At 40.4% G+C, this 21,280-nt stretch overlaps 1 protein-coding gene across 3 annotated transcripts in view; it reads left to right on the top strand.

Annotated features, from left to right (window-relative positions):
• The first annotated feature begins 6,331 nt into the window (after positions 1-6,331).
• The window catches only part of tprb (translocated promoter region b, nuclear basket protein), a 26,652-nt gene continuing 11,703 nt past the window's right edge, over positions 6,332-21,280 (top strand). For all 3 annotated transcript variants that reach the window (XM_037769533.1, XM_037769534.1, XM_037769532.1), the window contains exons 1-33: positions 6,332-6,501; positions 7,414-7,518; positions 7,626-7,699; positions 8,210-8,306; positions 8,425-8,528; positions 8,693-8,857; positions 9,183-9,275; positions 9,457-9,537; positions 9,802-9,889; positions 10,059-10,199; positions 10,313-10,416; positions 10,951-11,148; positions 11,402-11,509; positions 11,629-11,855; positions 12,124-12,287; positions 12,442-12,584; positions 13,333-13,481; positions 13,591-13,753; positions 13,919-14,053; positions 14,146-14,286; positions 14,556-14,724; positions 15,880-16,046; positions 16,616-16,768; positions 16,967-17,083; positions 17,750-17,953; positions 18,156-18,343; positions 18,550-18,697; positions 18,949-19,086; positions 19,272-19,403; positions 19,539-19,669; positions 19,814-20,024; positions 20,190-20,336; positions 20,962-21,160. In XM_037769533.1, coding sequence (XP_037625461.1) covers positions 6,333-6,501; positions 7,414-7,518; positions 7,626-7,699; positions 8,210-8,306; positions 8,425-8,528; positions 8,693-8,857; positions 9,183-9,275; positions 9,457-9,537; positions 9,802-9,889; positions 10,059-10,199; positions 10,313-10,416; positions 10,951-11,148; positions 11,402-11,509; positions 11,629-11,855; positions 12,124-12,287; positions 12,442-12,584; positions 13,333-13,481; positions 13,591-13,753; positions 13,919-14,053; positions 14,146-14,286; positions 14,556-14,724; positions 15,880-16,046; positions 16,616-16,768; positions 16,967-17,083; positions 17,750-17,953; positions 18,156-18,343; positions 18,550-18,697; positions 18,949-19,086; positions 19,272-19,403; positions 19,539-19,669; positions 19,814-20,024; positions 20,190-20,336; positions 20,962-21,160 — 4,753 coding nt within the window. In that variant the 5' untranslated portion in view covers position 6,332. The remainder of the gene's footprint in view (positions 6,502-7,413; positions 7,519-7,625; positions 7,700-8,209; positions 8,307-8,424; positions 8,529-8,692; positions 8,858-9,182; positions 9,276-9,456; positions 9,538-9,801; positions 9,890-10,058; positions 10,200-10,312; positions 10,417-10,950; positions 11,149-11,401; positions 11,510-11,628; positions 11,856-12,123; positions 12,288-12,441; positions 12,585-13,332; positions 13,482-13,590; positions 13,754-13,918; positions 14,054-14,145; positions 14,287-14,555; positions 14,725-15,879; positions 16,047-16,615; positions 16,769-16,966; positions 17,084-17,749; positions 17,954-18,155; positions 18,344-18,549; positions 18,698-18,948; positions 19,087-19,271; positions 19,404-19,538; positions 19,670-19,813; positions 20,025-20,189; positions 20,337-20,961; positions 21,161-21,280) is intronic.

Here is a 21,280-nt window from a genome sequence, read left to right as displayed (position 1 = left end):
TTTGCATTGCATTTTATTGATTTGTGATACTAGGAGGTCTGCTGGTTGCTTGGCAACCTCACAATGACAATATCATGCTAGTAAGCGAACCATAACCTTTCTTTTTTTGCACTTTGGCTTTTGTACTGATTCAGCCCATTCGCACAAAAAGGTGTATGAATGCCATGATACAGCGCAAGGCATTTAGCATTCAATAACAACGTAGTTTTTGCTTTTGTACGCCATATAGTCTGTACTGACAGCAATGTAAACACATCCACGTAAATATGCTACGGTCAGAGCTAGTGACGTAGAATAAAAAGTGAGAAAGACAGTTTATGGTGGGCAAGAGAGAAGATGGGTGGGTCCAACAAACACAGGCCTTTCAACCAGGAGACCGGTATTTTGTTTTGTATGTTACGTTAGTGACGTTTGTGACGTTTGTGACGTGTTTTCTTATGTTACGTTGTTTCCGTACATATTTTTCTTTGTTTACGTACTTATTTTAAGCCCAACCATGACGTTTTGTTGCCTAAATAACTGCATACGTTACCGTAGTTTTGTTACACGAAAGAATACATAGTTGTGAATATCATATTCCATTTCTGCTAATATATCCCTCAAAATCCTACAAACACCGTTTGTCCCACTGCATCTTACCTCAAGTGTATTCAAGACAGAGGCACCAAGGGATGCACGAATGCAGGGTTACATACCACTGCGGAAGATGTCTCTCCTGTTGAAGCAGGCTGTCACATGTTAAATAGCCTCATCATGTTAATCTCGTAGCATAGACTTGACTCCCCTGTGACCCCAATGAGCTGCAGGCGTGCCAAAACCACAACATAAAAGCCAATTAAGATTTTTAAGTAAAGACTTGCAATACTAACCCACAATCTGAAATGTCGTGAATTAAATGAGGTTGCCTCACATCTGTATTGAAACTGCGAAACACGTTACCACACAAACACAACAACTGCTACTGTAGGACACAGAGGTTTGTAATAAAGGTAGACCATAATTATAGAAGGTATAATTTAGTTTCTATATTATAGAGCCAGTTCATCTTTGTCTTTTTAAAACTTGTCAGACAGTCCAGACAATAGATGTTTATTTATTTTCTGCTTCCTTTTCTCTTCAACTGAATGAACTATCTCTACAGTGATGCAAAGTGTTATTTGATGATGTGCAGTGCAGAGATCTATGCTGAGGTGATCAGGCCAATCCTTTTTGCAGGAATACTAGAAGTGGCATACTGACTGCTTTCGCACCTGTTTAGGTCCAAATACAAAAAAGAGTTATAGTCATCTCACCATACCTTTGTAAAGCGCCTCACAGCACTTTCCAAGGTGTCTTCTTTTATGTGGTCTCAAGTAAATTCCAATAATCTCAGATATCTTGCATGCAAAGGAGCTCTTGATTTCTAATTACTCAAAATGCAAGAGTTGGTGAACAGTGACACGCTAACACATATTTCTCTAGGGATATACTGTGCAGGTGTCTGTGTTTCCACAGCACCGCATCTGGCTCGGCTTGCATGGCCTCTGGCTGGAAACACCTCATTTTCTCACAGTAGCGTGTCTGAGATTTATCAAAAACCTTTTGGATTCCTCCCACAGGAACTCTCTGAGGAGTGAGATGTTTCCCGAGGTGCCTAAACATGTCAGCCAGACTGGCTGCTGCTGACCTAGACTACAGAACTGTATGCATGAGTGGCAACCAAATCAAAATAGCCGATAAAACTGTTGTCAGGCCATTAAATAGGCGTTATCAGTCACTAAGCACCACACGTGAGTCAATAGGGGCCTCCTACACCCAATATTAGGTTTTATTATCTATTCACATGGTAGATCACAGAAAGAAGGTATAAAAGAGCATGACAGCGACCTCTAGTGACCATAGTAATTATGACCAGAGCGAAAGCTGAAGTTAGGCGCTGTAGTATAGACAACGTGAGACTCCATGTGGGTTGGAGGTCGGCAGTGATGGATAGGTCACAAAACAAAGAGTTAGTACCCTAGGGTTTGCAAACTGTGTAAAACCAACAAAGTGTAGATGTCTCTGTGTTCACAAGCATTAGATTTCACTTTCACTTTTGAAACGTAGTTATTTTAAGCCAAAACACAATGTTTTTCCCTAAACTTAACTAGCCGGTTTTGTTGCCTAAACCTAAAGAAGCCTTTTTGCTTGTGTTCAAAACTTAACGTGTCATTCAGTTTTACAACGTGTTAGAACGTGTTGCTTTTAAGTATCACTTTAATTTTTACAATATAGTAGGCCCCTATTGACCCACATCTTTGGTGCTTATATGTCAATTTAATGGCTGGATAATAGTCGAATCGGGTGCCCAAAACACCCCATTTTGATTATTCAGACAGTGCATGTGTGCCACCACTTGCCCACAAAGTTCCCACCAAATACAGGAGCTTCTACCCTGGGATATACTTCCGAGCTTCAGCCTGCCACACATCACAGAAATACGATTATTAGGGTTCGGTGAGTGCCACAGAGGGTCCAAGCAAGAGTTGAGAGAAGATTCACCTTAATGCAAGATGACTTATGTGGAAGCTCAGAATAAGCAATAAACCATCAAGAAGTGAGAAGACGTATTTTGCCTAGATATTCTGCAGAACATATACGTAACAAAAGCACAGGCCTCTTCAAGAAGCAGGTTTACTAAGTTATCTGGATAACAATTAAAGTAAAATTCAGAGCATCTTTTGCATGTTCCATATTTGAGGGTGATTCAGGTTTTACCTCAGTGAACTTGGAACAGGTCACAGATTTGACTCATCACTCCCCTCAAACTAATGTTTACCTCGATGTTTACCCCTGCAATTACCACGTGATCCCACCCTCATGTCTGACGTTTTGATTCCCCTCTTTGTTTATACTGCTCCGCTAATTGGAGAACTTTTGTGATTTTTGTGTTTGGACTCTTGGAAAGCCCAGCTCCCCCACGCTCTACTTCACCCACATAAAAAAACTATTTCACTGAGGTGATGTCACGACACGGCAGTGGAGACCCGGTTCGAGGCGCACATGGCCCCCGTGACCAAATACGGACAGAGGATGTGGGTGGGATGACATAACCACGAACTGTGCTCACTGGCCATCATCATAAATGTAATCCTTTAAGTCGCTTTGTTTAGATATCTGTAAGCTGCTCATGACTCATTATTGTCAAGAATGAAGTGGCGATGTAAATGTTATCATTTGACTCATTTACTCCTGATGTATTTCAACAAAACAAACAACTACTCTTCATATGAGTGTGGAACAACAATGCAACCACTACATCAACACAGAATACTATCATGTTATTACTAAAACAAAGGTGGAGTGAGTAAACAGTTAAAAATAACATGAGGGAGGATGGAAGAGATAAGAATTAGAGATATGAGGAACGAAACTGTAACCGCTGCAGAAAATAAATTACAGTACCACCTACACATCACAGTCCACCTTTGGGTTGGTCTCCCTGGTTTCTCACGCTAGGCTGACATTACTAATTGTAATGAATAGACAGATAGGATACAAATGATGGAGGAAGGGAAGGGTGGATGGATGAAACTGCCTAAATTATTACACATCCAAAACTCTTTTGAAGTTCTGTCACACCGTACTGTAGGTGACAGGTCACTGCTGCATTTGTTTGTCAATGTTGTTAGAAACTCAGCATGAATCACACCTAAACTACCTCAAACACCATAAATTGCAGGGTGTCTGCCTGTGTGTGTCCTTTTTTCTGAGTTTCACTCTTATGACAAGGGCGGACAGCAACCAACATGGCTGACTCAGATTAAGAGGTTTGCACAGCAATGTTGCTATAGGTTACTGTACATCTCGGTATCAAGGCGTGACAGCCGAGTTGTGCTGCCTGGAGCAAGCGTCTGCTTAAACACTTCACGTGTTCGTGCCATCAGTCTTTTGTCTCATAGAAGTATCACCTTACATGAACCACTGAGGTATTTGTCAAAACTGGTCCAGACAGAGTCCAAATACCTACCAGGTGGAATATGTCACCAGGGAAGCAGTTAATGCATAACAGAAACTGAAACAATTGAAGTAATTAAAGCCTGCATATACTCATATACTGTAGTAGTAATTGAAAGTACATCAGTCTAACGAAAGCTATAAAGTTGCTGTACACATGTACTGTATACATGAATGAATTTTAGATCTGCTCTTCAAGAACCTCCAAAAGCATTCTCTGATATAACATTTGACATGGTCTGCTGTTAATAGCCTTAAATTGTACTAAAATGCACTTTTAATAATTTATTATGTGGCATACTGTATAATCCTGTTATTTACGTATGAAGCTGTGAAGGGGATGAAGACGAGGTCAATTAATTCAAAACCTTTCAATGACAAAATTAGCGCTGTGTTTGTGAAAATATATTGCATGTTTTCAAAGCCAGGATTTTAAAAATACTGAGGTTATTAGTTCAAATCCATAAAGGCACCAAAAAAACAAAACCAGAGATCACAAAACCTCACCTTTTATTTATTAATTTAAATGTTAAATGATATTTTCTGTAAACTCTATCTACTTAAAATATTGTGAAAATGTTTCAAGCTTTCTTTCCACTGCCAGATGTTTATTTCTGGGGGAAAATACTAAATTCCTTTTAATTTACTATGTTTTTTGCCTTCAAATTTTAAGATATTAGTCGAGCAAATATCAGAAAAAGCTTTAAAAAACACCCTATATGTGTAGTGTGCAACATAGAACATAAATTCTTCTTCATGTCATTAAACACCACAAATTCCCAGAAGAATTCTCAAGGACATGACCGCCATGTTTTCAATGGCAGCTTTTAATAACTTTGATAACTGGAATCTGTCAGAGGTCAATCTGCTTCGTCATCTCTGGACTTCCCAGGAGTGCACAACTTAAGTTTCTCCCCAAAAACATCTTTTCTGAATTACATCCTCCTTCTAAGTGACACATTTATACAAACACATGCACACACACACGCACACACACACACAGATACTGCTTATATGAGTGTCTGCACACACATGGCTGTCTTTTACTATGAGTTGGCGCCATCTGCTGCCCATCTTTGACTGAGGGAATATTCAGTCAACCCCAGAGGTCAACACAGAGGACAAATAATATTAATGAACTAATGGTTTTGAATCCACAATGCTATTTAACTATTAAGTTATTATGTAAAAAAAAGCTACAAGTGATTTCATCCTGTATTTTTTTTTTAAAAGAAATGCATAGATTGATATTGCTGACCTTGGAAACTATTCTACTTTAATAAAACATAATAATTCAATCCACTTACACTAACTAGTTCTATCCATCCATCCATCCATTATCTGTAACTGCTCATTCTATTCAGGGTCGCTGGGGGCTATAAGGCCAATCACAGCTGACATTGGGCGAAGGCAGGGTACACCCTGGACAGGTCGCCAGACTCTTACTAGGTTTTTTTTTAAATAATAAATAATAGGTAAGTGAATCCCAAATTTCATACCATAGAAATAGGTCATGGGTTGACAACATAGCTATCTCCATTACAACTGAGCATACTTGAAAGACAGAGGAAAAATCAAGTGGACATTAAGATAAGATTAATCTTGAAATGAGATTCAATTTCAATACTGTACAAATAGGCGATTTCATGCAACATGCAAAATATTGTTGCATAAAATCGCCTATTTGACAGTTAGTTTAGTATGAATTGGTGCCATCTGCTGACCATCTTTGACTGAGGGAGTATTCAGTCAACACCAGAGGTCAACACAGAGGACAAATAATATTAATTAATGGTTTGAATCCACAATGCTATTTAACTATTAAGTTATATATATATATACATATATATATATATATATATGTGTATATATATATATGTATGTGTGTGTGTGTGTATATATACACATATATATATATGTGTGTATATATATGTATATATGTATGTATATATACGTATATATGTATGTATATACATATATACATACATATATATACATATATATATTTGTGTGTGTATATATATATATACACACACATATTTATATATATATATATATATATATATATATTTCAGTGAAGGATTCATGTAGGAATAATGCAGGTATTTAGCAGGACTTTTATTTAACTAACATTCAAATTGTCTCCATAGACTATGTATAAAGAATATATTATTTATATACAGTCTATGATTGTATCACTGAAAAGTTAGAGTAAAGTAAACTGGGTCTACTTGTCGCACAATCTACACACCATGATCTACACACGCTTGTTTCCTACAACTCCCATAATGCACTTGTGTCTTACAACTCCCGTGATGCACCAGGAGCATTGACAAAAGTGAAATCTCAAACTGCGCATGCTCGAACTGTTGAAAATGGCGGCTCTGCTGCTGCAGGAGTTGGACAGCTCTGAGATCTCTAAACTCCCCAAAACTGTTCAAAACAAACTCGAGAAGATCCTCTCGGACCAGCAGTACGAAATAGATTCTTTGAAAGCCCAACAGGAACAGTTTCGTGTTGACAGCGGTAAGATATCGCCTGGTATTATCATGTTATCCAGCGGTGCTAGTGTGCTAGCTACGTGTTTTGCTCTGCTCGTCGTCATGCGCGCATGGTAACGGCTGAAAACTACAGATTAACCTCACGTTGTTGTTTGTTTTAGTGAATTAGAACAAATGCTGAAGCTAGGCAACACTGCCGGTTATCAGTAACCACGGTTTGACGCTAAGGCTGGCGTTCACTAACCTAATGAGCGGCTGTGGTTTCGGTTGTCCACCAATCGCAAGGTTGGTGGTTCGATCCCCGGCTGCTCCGGTTCACATGTCTGTGTCCTTCAGCAAGACACTTAACCCCAAATTGCTCCCGAAGTCAAAGCCATCGGTACTACTGTTCCACTTGGGAACCTTTATATGGCATAAAAACCCCATCTGACTTCAGATCCAGGATCAAATCTGACCTGCTTTCCTCACACTTTGGGGGTCTAGGCACATCTGGGACTCACACTTATGTTGACAAGACATGAAAAAGTGCATTTTGCATAATGTCACCAGAGTGGCCATGTTATAAAGGATTCAATGCACTCCTTTTTATATCCCCAAATGCATCATTTCTTACATAACAGCTCTGCAATTAACTCACAGAGGCTAACATGAACTAATTATAGGGTTCTAAGTGAATGAGTATTTAGATCCTGATGGGCAAAGTTGGCACCTTAGCAGCCTCTGCCATCAGTGTCTGAATGGGTGAATGCTGACATGATGTGTAAAGCGCTTTGAGTGGTCGGAAGACTAGAAAAGCGCTTTATAAATGCATGTATATATATATAACGTTGCCACTAACGTCTCTACAAGATGACAAAGCACAGTGAATAACGGTACAACGTCAATTAACTGTTTTAACTTTTCATGTATGTGTTTTTGCCAACCTGATTTCTTGCAGAGCAACACTTCTTTGAGAAAGTGAAACAACTTGCTCAGAGTCAAGAAGAGTTTCTGTCCCAGACTCAAGAACATCTTAAACTCAAAGAGGAGTTTAACAAGCAAGGTGAGAGGGAACTTGTTGCAGTGTTTTATACGGATTTGACCTGATTTAGCTTATCTGAGTTGCATTACTCCATGATATATTCTTCTTCTTCAAATCTCCCCTTTTAGATGAGGATCTTAAAAGTGTGCGTGAGAAGAATGGAGAATATGAATCTGCACAAGAGAGGCTGTCATCAGAGCAGGTAAGGCAAACAATATCAGACATGATCAAACCATTTGTTTCAGTCATATTACTGCTTGGTTAATATTCTGTGTCTTCTATGTCTTTACCTATTTTGTAATAATTAACAAACTATGTCACAGTAATGGTTGATGTCTACACTTGCCTCAGTCAATTTATACATTTGCATTTACATTTGTTAACTGTATTTTACAGATTTTAACAAGATTTTCTCAAAACAAAGCTTAACCTAAAGTGTCTAGAAACCATGTATTGTTGGCTTTTTGGAAAAGTGAAAGCGGTAACATGTCATTGGTTTGCAAGAAGTATATGTGGTTTGTGTCTTTGTTTGAATTACCTATTGACATATACTATATATATACTGTATGTATATATTATATATATATGTATATATTATATATACATATATATATAATATAGTCAGTATCGGCCCAATATCCGATCTGGTATCCCTAATGGTAAGCAATACCAGCAATCGCTATGGTATAATAAATGATATATCTTTTTTTAGATTTTGTTGTCAAAAGCCAAAGAGGAACTGGAGGCAGAAAAGCGAGAACTTGTGCGAACACTGGAGAGGAGATCCTTGGAAGTGGAGCATTTAAATGGTATAAACGGATGAATTAGTCTGGAGACATTTTGTTTTAATCTATTTTTTTATATATATATATTCGTGTATACTAACCGTCACTTGGACATGGCATGTTATTCCTGTTGCTTCACCAGATGACTTCAGGCAACTCAACGATAAGTTGGTGGAGGTCAACACCTCTAAGATGGGCCTGCAGATGAAGTTAGATGAACTTGAATCTGCTGAAGTCAACATTAAAGTGAGCTATATTGTTATTTTTGTATTGACTGACTAATATCTTGATATTAGATTTGTCTGTAGATGATGTGACTTTGTAAACAGCTTTTACCTTCACATGTTTTTTCTATGTTTTGCCCTTATTAACAAGTAACTCAATAAAGTTGTGGTTGTTTGTCGTTACAGTACAAGGAGAGGCGTATGGAACAAGAGAAGGAGCTGCTGAATGGCCAAACATCTTGGCTGAACGAGGAATTGAAGGCTAAGAGTGAGGAACTGCTGTCCCTGTCTCGACAGAAGGGAAACAAGATCCTGGAACTGAAATGCAACCTGGAGAACAAGGAAGATGAGGTATGCCTCGTTTTTTATTTACATAAAGATGTGGAGAAAAACGCTATGATGGCAGTAGCAACAATGACATTAACAATACCACAAGCAATATTTCAATTTGTCAAATTCCATCACATTATATGTAGAGCAAGGCGTGATGAACCAATACAGTAAATAAACATGGTACATGGGGGATACACACTTACTGCCCATGCTCTGCTCATACCTTGGCTGTAAGCAGTTAATCTATGTAATGAGTTAATTTAAGCACTTTCTTCAGTTATGAATGTTTACCATTATCTCCTATAGTCATTACTTAATAAGTATGTTTGCTTGTGACTTTCAGTTGAACAGACTCCAAGACCAAGTGGCCAGTTTGAAGACTTCAAATGAGAACCTTCAGAAACAGAATGAAGACATGATCAGCAAACTAAAAGAAGTATGCTAGTGCTGTTTCTTACAGCCTATACCAAGTGTTTTTTTTTTGTTTGTCTTTACACAGAGACATGAATGCCTTTTTGTCATGTACTGTATATTCTCAAAACAAATTGATCAGCATTGTAGCACTCAGTGTGAAGTTTAGTCACTGAAGTGTATGACTGGATCTTTGCTCAATCTAGGCCAAGGACCAACAAGCCACTATGGAGGAAAAATTCAGGAATGAGCTGAATGCCAACATTAAGCTTTCCAATCTATACAAGGTATGTATGACATCAAGCTGATGTGATTAATTCCAGTTGACATCCATGGAGTATCACTTTCACATTTTCTGAATATGCCAGAGCACCTCATGTCTTTTGATATAGTTAATTAGATGAGATTTTTAAACATTGTCCCGAAGACAAAATAAGTGCTACATATTTATTTCATCTTGGGTTTTATTGGCAGGCTTTATATTTACAGTAACTGAAATGTCACAGTTGCCATTATTTTGCCAACTCTTACCCAGTTTTTGTGTTGGTCAGGGAGCAGCAGCGGATTCTGAGGCAAAAAGTGAGGAGCTGAGTCGGGCAGTGGAGGAGCTGCATAAGCTGCTGAAGGATGCTGGAGAAGGTGCGAGGCTATTACACAATGACCACAACTACCATTCCCATTATTTGATACTTGACTTCTTCCTAGAAGCAGAGAGTCTGAATATGCTTGCTTGTTTAGCTGAGTGGTTTAACTTCTATTTTAATTTCCTGTTGTTGGTATTCCCTGACGTTTACTCTTTACGCCACAGCCCACAAGGCCCTTGAGGAGAAGTTGCAGGAGATGAATGGTGCCACAGACAAGAGTGTTGCTGAGCTAAAGGAGAGGATCCGGGGTCTGGAGAAAGAGCTGGACAATGCAAATGAGTTGCTATCAAGTTCTAAACTTAGAGGTCTGTTGGGTTGATTCTGGTACTTACTTGAATTTTATATAAGACAATATCAAGCCCGGTAGTCATTTTCTTTAAATGACCTGTCATCCCTTGACTACTTTTTGCATTTCCAGGCCCTATTGGTACAACATCTGTGATCGCAGAAGAGCAAATGACAACAATGTCTCCAACTGCAGCTGCTGTATCCAAGATAAAGCCAGGCATGAAGCTGACTGAGGTATGTGCAACTGAATGTGAACAGCAAAATTACTTTATTATAAGCCTTATTAGAATCTGGAAATAGGTCTGAAGGAATGCCTTCTGAAAATTTGATTTAATATTGATGAGGTGCAATGGACTGCCAAAATGGATTTCTAATATTACTTGATGTTGTCTCTATAGACCATATTAAGGTTAAAGGTGTTATTGATGACATTTTTATGTAGACCAATAATAATACAAATAGAAAGGTGCAGAATAAAAGTATCACTTTTTAAAAAAAAAAAAACATTTTGATTGTGAATTGATAATTAAAAAAAAAATTGAACTGAATTAAGGTAATGCTTCATTTTAATTTGGAAACGCCTCAGTGTTGAACAACTGCATTTAGAGTGCAACGATATGGGACCGTTTTTTTGTATTTTCTTACTGGTTGTTATTGACTTGCTAGTGCTAATTTCTCAGTAAGCAACTTTTTTGAACTAACAGTGAGCAAAGTTGCCTTTTCTGCTCATTTCCCCATTTTGATATGAGATGTCATCTGCATTTTTAGTTGTATACCGCATATGTGGAGAGCCAGGAGCAACTGCAGTTGGAGCGATTGGAGAACAAGCGGGTCAACAAGTACCTGGATGACATTGTGCAGGAAGTGGAAGCAAAAGCCCCTATCCTCAAACGGCAGAGGGACGAACATGAGCGCATGCAGAAGTCAGTAGCCAGTCTTTCTGCCAAGCTGGAGCAGGCTGTTAAGGTGGGTAATGCAGACAAGCTGTATGTGTGTTCAGTCAAATGGGATTTTTCCATTAGATTACATTTTATTGTGTCATGTGTGAGAGGAACTTTTATTGTTCGTCCAATAAATAAATACATTCCTCGGTGGAAGAAAATGGGCAAAATAAGTAGCTTATTTTGAAACTGGTTAGTAAATACTACATTCTGCATTACATAATACCTTCTGCACTTAAAATCGGTAATTTGATTTTTTTCATGTACATTTCCTTCAGGAGGTGCACCGTTTGCAGAAGGAGGCTGATGAAGCTAACAAGCGCTCCTCTGTTCTGGAAAGGGACAGCCAGAGATGTGAACTGCAGCTGGGAGACATGGCTCAGCAGGTGGGTTCTCACTCTCTTCCTCCAGTTTAAAGTCTAATCCTGGTTATTTCCATACAATATATATTATTAGATTTCTCCAAATTCTTATTTTCTATGCCATCGGCTGTCTTTCCTGCCAGGTGCGTGTGCTGCTGATCGAGCTGGAAGAGGCTCGTGGAAACCATGTGGTTCATGAGGAGGAGGTGAGCTCAACTGACATCAGCAGCACATCAGAGGTGATCAGCCAACACTTGGTGACCTTCCGCAGTGTAGAGGAGCTGCAGAAGCAGAACCAGCGTCTTCTGGTGGCCCTCAGGGAGCTCAGTGATGCCCAGGAGAGAGAAGAGTTTGAGGCAACAGGCAATAGGTACGTTTGAATGTGTGCCGATTTATTTTTGTTTCTCGCAATAAACAAACCGAAATATAAGTCTAAATATAATATAAGTTAAATGTCTGTGATGTCTCACTAGCCAAAATCAGCGATTGGTATCAAAATTTGGGAAAAGAAATGCTAAAGAACAAGAGTGCCAAGCATAAAAACACCCCAAAATACATTTTAGATTCATAAATCAATTATTATAAGTAACCAAAGATGTCAAACTGTCAGTTAGGCTAATAAAGATGATCTGTTACAGGCGTGGTGAACTGGAGCAGAGATTGGAGAAAGCTCAGGTTGAGCTGGGGTCCCTGAAGGAGCAACGCGGCCAACAAATTAAGATGACTGACTCCATCGCGAGGCAGAGGGACACGTACCGAATGCTGCTGGTTCAGGCAACCGGAGTCAGCTTCCCTCAGCAAGGTAACCGACAACAGATAGACCAAGTTATATAGTGTTGACACAAGACAGGACATCCTTTACATGCACAGTTGACTGCTTCCATTATGGCACCAAGCAATTTAAAGTAAGTTTCAATCGGATCCTATTTGGCTGAACTTTTTCATTTTTCCTTAAGGTACACCACCTGAGGAGTTCTCCCTGACCTCCACCCCCCGACGCTCACCTGCAGCCATTCCAACCACAGGAACGCCCACTGCACTTGTCTCCATGGCAGCAGAGTCTGCTGAAGCCTTGGAAGCCAAGGCAGCTTTGCGACAGGTGAGCAAACATTGATATAAGGCATCTTCAGGTGTATTAATCTCAGCAGCACAACAATCTGTACTAGGGTTGTCACTAGAACTGATACTTTGGTACCAAGTCGATGCCAAAATTCTGAAAACATGACAGGCCTTGTTTTACTACAGTAACACAGGTACCGTCAGGGCTCGAGACTTAACGGTGTCCCGTTGTCCTGCCCAACACATGTTCCATGGGGATGACTCACTTTTAGTGACAGGCATGAATTTTCTTGATGGTTAGTTTACCGTAAAGCACTCCCATGGCTTCGGCTGTCCAGATTTCTGTTTATCACTGAACATAGCAAGGCAATCTGTGGATCAATATTCATGGACACCCACTACAAGCACCCACTTCACTGATGAGCTTGGCTCACTTGTTTCCCATGCCTGCCACTAGATGTCAGTGTGTCCATATTGAGAGATCTCCATTTACTTAGATGATGTGCCCCAAATATTACCTTTTTTGCTAATGATGCTAGATAATGAATTGAAGTGAAATGAAGAAAAAGAACAGTGCCAAGTGGGCAAACAAGAAAGAAGCTAAACTGAAAATAATTTAGGTTTATTTGGGGTTTTTTTCATTTTGAAAAGTCATCTGTAAATCTAATTCAGTGGCTTAGTAGTGATGTCTATGGCACTACCGTTGCAAACCCAGGTTTGTTGTCCCCCATGAAAATGTTAACAATAACTAAACTCTGTTAACATTAAATAATAACGTCTGGTTGCAGCTGCAGGAGGTGTTCTCCACCTATAAGAAGGAGCGTATGGAGAGTGACAAGGGAACGACGGGGCAGAACGAGAGGCTCCAGGAGCAGCTCTCTGACCTTCACTCCCAGAATGCCAAGATATCGACCCAGCTAGAGTTTGCCTCCAAGAGGTATGTTTGAAAAACATTCTTCTGGTTTACTCAACACCTAATGTGTTTAAAGAAGACATAGGAGAGCGCATAAGGCCACTAAAAAGAATGTCTTGTCAAACAATATTAGGTATGAGATGCTTCAGGACAACGTTGAGCGCTACAGGAAAGAGATTGCGTCCCTCAGAGAGAAAGGACAGAAGATGTCCGCCGCCACACAGAAGCATGAGCAGACCATCTACACTTTGAATGAGGACCTGAGAGCTGCCAAAGAAAAACTCTCCATGGCTGAGGTTTGTCTTTGTTCCAGAAACCATTATCGTTTTCATGGTGATGTTTGTTTTCTTTGCATTTTATCATCATGATTGGGGAACTGGTTAGATGTGGTGCTTGATTTGGCTTTGGGACTGCTTGAGGAATCATAGAGCCATCTAGACTTAAGTCCTCCTGTCTCCTAGGGCCGTGCTGAGAACCTGCGTAAGGAGAGAGATATGCTGAAGCTGGTGGAGTCCAGGATGAATCAGGAGAAAGAGTCGATCCTGAGCCAACAACAGAGCCAGAACCTGCTGATGACCAACCTCCAGGCCATTCAGGTAATCTACAAGTAGGATGTTTGTCACTCTTTGTTTCACACACACACATACAGTAAATACGGTTCAAAATTATAACTACTGTGTTCTTCTAGGCCACTCTTGAGCGTTCAGAAACTGATACACGTCAGCGTCTAAACGACCAGTTGGAGAAGCAGGAACGAGAGATCTCCCAGCTGCAGAAGAGGCTGGAGCATGAAGTGGAACAGCGCCACCTGCTCACCAGAAACCAGGAAGTAAGCATAAGATTAAATGGTTGTCCATCTGTTTTCTGCTAGTATACAAGATTGTCCCACCTCAATTATGTCTGACTTAGTTATGTTTAAAGGTGTTGTGGTGTACTGATAAATCAGTACTGTTTACTGGGTTCAAAGAACAGATTAACGCCCCGTTTAATCTTGAACACACCCCCAAATGAAACAATTGCATTCTAACCCAGACACAGAAATAACAGAGAATTCAATAGTTTGCTTACTTCTCAATGTCACTCATCTCTCATGCACAGATCCAGTTGATGGAGGCAAAGAGGCAGCTGGAGCTACAGGTGCCGTTACACCAGAAGACAAAGGAGCTGCTGAATTCTGCCGAGTTGGAGCTCAACACCCTCAGGCTGCAGCTAGGCAGCGGTGAAGGACGTCACACCCTGACCTCCCCCACCACACCTATTATGAGAGGTTGGCATAAAAGCACAGACATGCGTAACACAACATTACAATACACAGAGAAAGCCATACATGTACACATCTAAACGTTTTGCATTTCCACTGGTTGTCATCAAATCCCAGGACCACAAAGATTTAAGCAAAACAATTCCAAGGTTAACGTCATTGGAACTCAAATCCTTTATGGCTTCTCGTAAAGTCACTGTAATTATTGTGCACTACAATCACCATTTACATGCTAGTTTGCATTTTTGTTAAGTTAATGCTACAGTGTGTAACATTTCAGGGGATCTGTTAAGAGAAATGGAATATAATATTCATAACTATGTTTTCAAACTAAGAATCATGTTTTCGTTAGCTTAGAATGAGCCCTTCATATCTACATAGGGAGCGGGTCATCTTCACAGTGCACCATGTCGCTCCGCCATGTTTCTACAGTACCTCAGAACAGACAAACCAAACACTGGCTTTAGCGAGAGCCTTTCGCATATTTCCTTTACCTGAAGGCCACCGTAGTTCTCTGATACACTTGTGAAACTGCGGTAACGTGAGCCGCAGAGTGTAAAACCGTGGTACCGCCAGCCGCCATCTGATTTCCGTTGCTCCTATAGTAGTGTTATTATGATAAAGATGGCCTCTGGGAGAGGTGAACAACATTACCACGGTTTTGTGCTTGGAGGCTCACGTTACCGCAGTCTTGGAAAGGGAGGAGTGAGCGGAGGGTTACTCGGTTGCAATCTGCAACCACACCTCTAGGTGCCGCCAAATCCTATATATACACTTTACCTTTTAATAACAGACATAACTAGACAAATGAATTGCCCAGATTTGTTACGTTCTGTCGATTTTTATTTTTTTTAGTAAACTGGCCCAGTTTTAAACATGACCTACTTTGTCCAACAACAAAAAAATATGCAAGGATACTATAGTCTCACTAGCTCATGTTGTTCTAACAGTTTATAGGGGATGGGATGCAGTAAAAGAGCCACTTTCTTAGACATTATGAAATGTCTGAGCCACACTCTTTCAAATATTTGTGGGTTTTTAAGCACAGACTCTTAACAATGTAATTAGTCTACAATCCATCCTCCCTTCCTAAAAGCACATTCTAATTGTACTGTTGTCTAATTTCATCTCACCTCTTTCCCTGATTCTTCCTACTTTCAGGTCTGCCGTGTTCAGATCAAGACAGAGAGGACCTGCAGGGCCGCCTGCGGCTGGCAGAAACCCGGGCAGAGGAGCTGGCAGAGAGCCTCAGGGCTGCCACCTCCAGCATGGAGCAGTACAGGTCCATGGCTCAGAGCCTGGAGGAGTCCCTGGACAAAGAGAAACAGGTGCAAAACAAACCCAAACTGCCCATCAGTGTTCCGCCCCTCATAAAACCATTGACCACAACCACAAACACATTGAAGATTTAAAAAACAAAAACTATAAATACGTGTGTTGGCAATTATGTACAAAAATATGAAGACTGTTTTTATATAATGACAATGATAATTCCCGCACACTGTCAGCACTAAGACTTTGAAAATGAAATGTTTTGAGATCCTACATTTTCAGTTAACTGAGTGCTGACATTCATCGACATTACTTCTATTTCATGGTTTAATTTTGCACCTGCCTACCATTAGACCACGCAGAGTTTGACAAAGTTGTTCGCATGTCTCATGCCAATGAAGCACATTACATGGCTATTTGTTAAGAATAGCCCTGCTTGAATTCTTTTCCTTCTTCATAAATGTCATGACATTTTCGGTTGGCTGGAATCCTGATTTTCCTAAATAGACACATTTGTATTTTTTATTTAAAACACGCTAAACAAACAATGATACATTTTTTTTGACGTTTTGGTGATGATGATTGGTTGAATAACATTTTATATTTGCAAATGCCTAATGACCAGGTAACCGAGCAGGCCCGCTCCTCCATTGAAGCTCGTATGAAGGAGGCTGAGAAGGAGCACCGCAGGCTGGAGGAGAAGCTTCTGGAAGCCGAGAAAGAGAAACACAATTCAGAAGAGCAGAAGAGGAGAGCCCTGGCCTCACTGGAGGAACAGGTATGTTAAATCCCACATTATTAACACTAGATTTCTACACATATTTAGTAATCAGCTGTAGATTTTCCTTAAGAAATTGCAGTTCACTGAAATCTTTCCCTCTCCACATTTGATCTTCTGAGCACTGTTTTGATGTTCAGTTGTATTCACCATAATGCATGTAGGGAAAACTTTGTCTTTTTGTTGTGTGTCTGTTAGATGAGCAGTCTAAGGAGAAGTCTCAGCAATGCCCAGGCAGATCACCAGGCGGTATTACAGCGTGTGGCAGTAGCTGAATCCCAGCAGCAGCAAGCTCTGCAAGACAGCCAGGAGCAGGTAAGCAGCCATTATACAATTTAAGGTAGAGGGTTATGAATATGATCAGTTCTTATTTATTGGGAAATGTTCCTGATGCATTCACCTTTTTAATGTAATTAAAATCAGCAGATCTGATACAGATCAACATTTGGTTCTTTTTCTCAAATATCTTTAGAGAAAGCTCCCAACGTGCAAAAGCCACCACAGTTCATCATGTCCACGTTTTACCCATAATATTTTACGGAGTATTGATTTCATAAAATATCCCCCTGTACGTTACGGTTGTGTATTTAAAAAATAATAGGATTTTTTTATCGGGAGCAGAGATTCATTACGTCTTGTAATACCTCCTCTTAAATATGTCTCCCTTCTCTGCAAACCCCTCTGAGTGATCACAAAGCAAGTTGAAACATCAAGTAAAAAACGACCATTTCTATATCTCTTAGACATCTAGAAAAACTGCCAATCACACTTCATGATGGATCGGGCAGTGAAAACACTTGAGTGACATATTTATCAGGCAAATTTCAGGACCACCTGTTGAGTTTTTTAAGAAATATAAGCTCCAATGAATTAGTGCATCTCCTGTAATTAATACTGCACAGCAACAAAATGGCAACCACAATTAGATGACATTACTTTCACATGCAATGATTATGTCAAATCTTCTTTCCCATTTCCTAGGCTAAGCTGGCAGCTGAAGCACAAGATAAGTATGAGCGGGAGATGATACTGCACGCAGCAGACGTGGAGGCCTTGCAGGCTGCGAAGGCTCAGGCCCTGCAGGCCGTCGAACTCAGACTCCAGCTGGATGAGAGATCCCAGAGAGTCAGCGCTGAGCTACTAGAGGCCAGGGTCTCCTGGGGGGAGCAGGAAAAGATCCTCAAGGTGATTTAATAGATATAGGTATAGGTGATGACTAGACAGGATTACATATAATAACATGGAGTTCACAAAATCAAAGGAACATTTCTTGATTTGATTTAATCGTATTTCAAGCTGTCATGGTTATTTTCTCCAACATATTTTTAATAGAGTGATAAATGAGCAATCACGCTTTCAATCTTGATTTTTTTTGCTCACATTATAGGAGGAGATGTCGAAGATAGAGAGCCGCTATGAGGAGTTGCAGAGGCAGAACACCCTCCTTCATGAACAGATCCAGACAATGAGCAGCAAGATGGCCGACAAGTTGCAACGCGCTGCCAGTGAGAATCCCATGAACATCTCCCTGACGGAGGAGGGCAAATCTCAAGACCAAGTCCTTGAGATTCTCAGGTAATAATCCTACTATATACGTGAGGAGCCTTGCAAATAAAATCTATGTTCGTAATTTTGAAGAAAAAAAACATGAAGGAAAAAAAAAGCAAAGAGGTTGGACGTTGCAATCTTTACTAGTGTGCCGTTTTGACCAGTTATACTGTCTACTTTTGGTCTTGTTCCTGTCCTTCCATGTTCTTCAAACTATTTGTTCTCCATCAAAGGTTTGTGCGTCGGGAGAAGGAGATTTCAGAGTCTCGTTTTGAGGTAGCCCAAGGGGAGAGTTTGCGTTACCGTCTGAGGGTGGAGCACCTGGATCGAGAGCTGAAAGAGGCACAGGACAGCTTGAGTGCTGCAAAGGAGAGGATGCAGGTAGGTTTTTATAATCACTGATTTGTCAACTGAGTTGATTGCTAATAGGAAGTTGGAGAACCTGTTTTCCTGGACGTTTCATTGATCTGTTTGAAAAAATCCTCTTTAAATTTGCTCACCTTCCTCTAAGGAGGTCAAAGTGAGGTCAAGGACATTTTACTTAATGATATCCACGAGACACAAGTCTTACCCGGCCACTAGGACTCATACCTAGAGATACCGCATGTGACTAAAAGCCCAATGCTACTCAGGTGACAGCGAAGACCCTGGCTCAGCATGATGAGCTGATGAAGAAGACGGAAACAATGAGCATCCTGATGGAGTCCAACAAGATGCTGAGAGAGGACAAGGTCAAGATGGAGCAAGAACTGCAGCAAACCCAAGCTAAGGTATAAGTTGCGTTCTATAGAAAAATGTAGTGGTTGTGTTGAATTTGATGTGCACTCCTTTGATATGTCATGCTCCAATAATATAATGTATTTTACCACTTCACTCCAAAATTTACTCCATTATCCTGGTATTCTTTTGAGAAGTATTCCTGGGTGAACCTCCTAGTTCATCTTCTGTGTTTCAGGTACAAAAGCTGGAGTCAGACATCATGCCATTGCAGCAGGCCAACACTGAGCTGAGTGAGAAGAGCGGCATGCTGCAGGCGGAGAAGAAGATACTGGAAGAGGAGATCAAGCGCTGGAAAGGCCGGACACAGGTCAGTGAAAAAAAAATAATAATGCTGCTTGTAAGAAATAGATAAATCTGTCATTAGTCTTGTGATGACTATTTTATTCTTAATGTTTTATCATTTCACACCACCAAGGCATAACTTCTTCTCATGTTCTTTTAGCATTTGGTGAGCCAGCAAAAAGATTCAGATCCGGAAGAGTCCAAGCGTCTGCTCTCTGAGAAGGAGGCACATCTCAAACGCATTCTGCAGCTCAATGAGGAGAACACCCGACATAAAGCAGAGGCTGCCAGGTGAGGGATTGTAAATGATATAAATATTTAACTTTTATTGACCAGGATATTAAGTGTTTACTTTTTCTCCCTTATTCAACCCTACCAGTTATTTTTCTGCCTCTTTGGCATTCATTTTCACAATCTCTTAATTTCTCTCTATAGGACCAATAATCTAACAACATCTCTGCAAAGCCAGATACAGAACTTGCGTGACAATATGAGTAAGGTAACAGATGTGAGGGATGCGCTGAAGAAGGAATTTGAGACCAAGAACCAGGAACTCCAGAACAAGATTCGAACTATCACCCAGGTCAAGAAGATTGGACGCCGCTACAAAACTCAGTATGATGAACTCAAGGTGGAACATGACAAGGTGAGCGCTCAGTAGATGTTTATCTCACTGCTTTAATCCAAAACGTGAAACAAAAAGTGAATGGTTGTATTGTTCCTTTCAATCCATCTTTGAAACAGTGGCCTGAAGCCACCCCTGTTGTGCTGGTTGAAGCATAATTAATCTTTCATACTGTGTTTCCTCTAGTTGGTAGCTGAGGCCGCAGCAGCCCCATCCCAAGAAGAGGAGGCTCGCCAAGCCTCGGTTCAGGAGCTGCAGAGCCTCAGAGATTCTCTGAACCAGGCCGAAGCCAAGACCAGAGAGCTGGAAGGACAGCTGGAGAACATCAACAAGGTTAAAATACAAGTTTCAGCCAAAACCTTTAACTGAACTGTTCACTTTATAGTTAGACTAGTGTTCTAACCTTCTATCAGGGTGGCCATGCCTGTTGTACACTGTGATCAGTTTGCAAGATCATATAGCTTGCTTTGTTCAGTTTACATCAGTGTTGTAGTCAAAACCACCTAAACCAAGACCAGAGTATATCAAGACGGAGACAAGACCAAGACTTTTTAGGGTTTGAGACTGAGTCAAGACTAGACCAGTGCGAGTCCCACACTGCATGACACACTTGGAGATAAAATATGGAACATGTAGACCAGAGGCACTCCTCAAATTGATCTGAAAGATACACATTCCCATAATTTTCTTTTGTTTCCTATGAGCAATCACAGTCATGATGTTAACAAATAAATCAGACATACAATTTAGTGTTATCCCTGCAGTTGCGGTCTTGAAAAATAAAATCCTGAGACTGAGACCTTCAAAAAGAGACTAAGACAGATCTTCAGTACTACAACACTGCTTTACATCACTGAAAAAATATTCCTGAAAAGGGCAGTACAGTGCTCCCCCAAATAAGCTTGTCTTTTCTACATACATGTATTCATCAGTATCATGTCTTCCTGGCCTGCGACAGGTGGTTACAGAGCGTGAGACTGAAGCGCGTAACACCCAGGAACAATCCTCCAGGCTGCAGACAGAGCTGACCAGGCTGAGGCAGGAGCTGCAGGATAAAGCTACTCAGGAGGACACGCTGAGACAGCAGATGACTGACAAGGAGGACAAGACTAGGAAGGCCATCGTTTATGCCAAGCAGAAGATCAACATGCTCAACAGTGAGAGGCTGTCCCACATATTTCAACCAGTGGACCTATGATAAATTCCTTATGTTATAGAGTCCTCCTCTATTTGCCCGTATTGTAGTGTTGCTTTTATTTGGATCTCAGACCTGAATG

Source organism: Sebastes umbrosus, chromosome 5 (genome assembly GCF_015220745.1).
Source record: "Sebastes umbrosus isolate fSebUmb1 chromosome 5, fSebUmb1.pri, whole genome shotgun sequence".
Classification (NCBI taxonomy): Eukaryota; Metazoa; Chordata; class Actinopteri; order Perciformes; family Sebastidae; genus Sebastes; species Sebastes umbrosus.
Note: the sequence above shows the minus strand (reverse complement) of the source record. Positions and strands in the feature narration are given on the sequence as shown.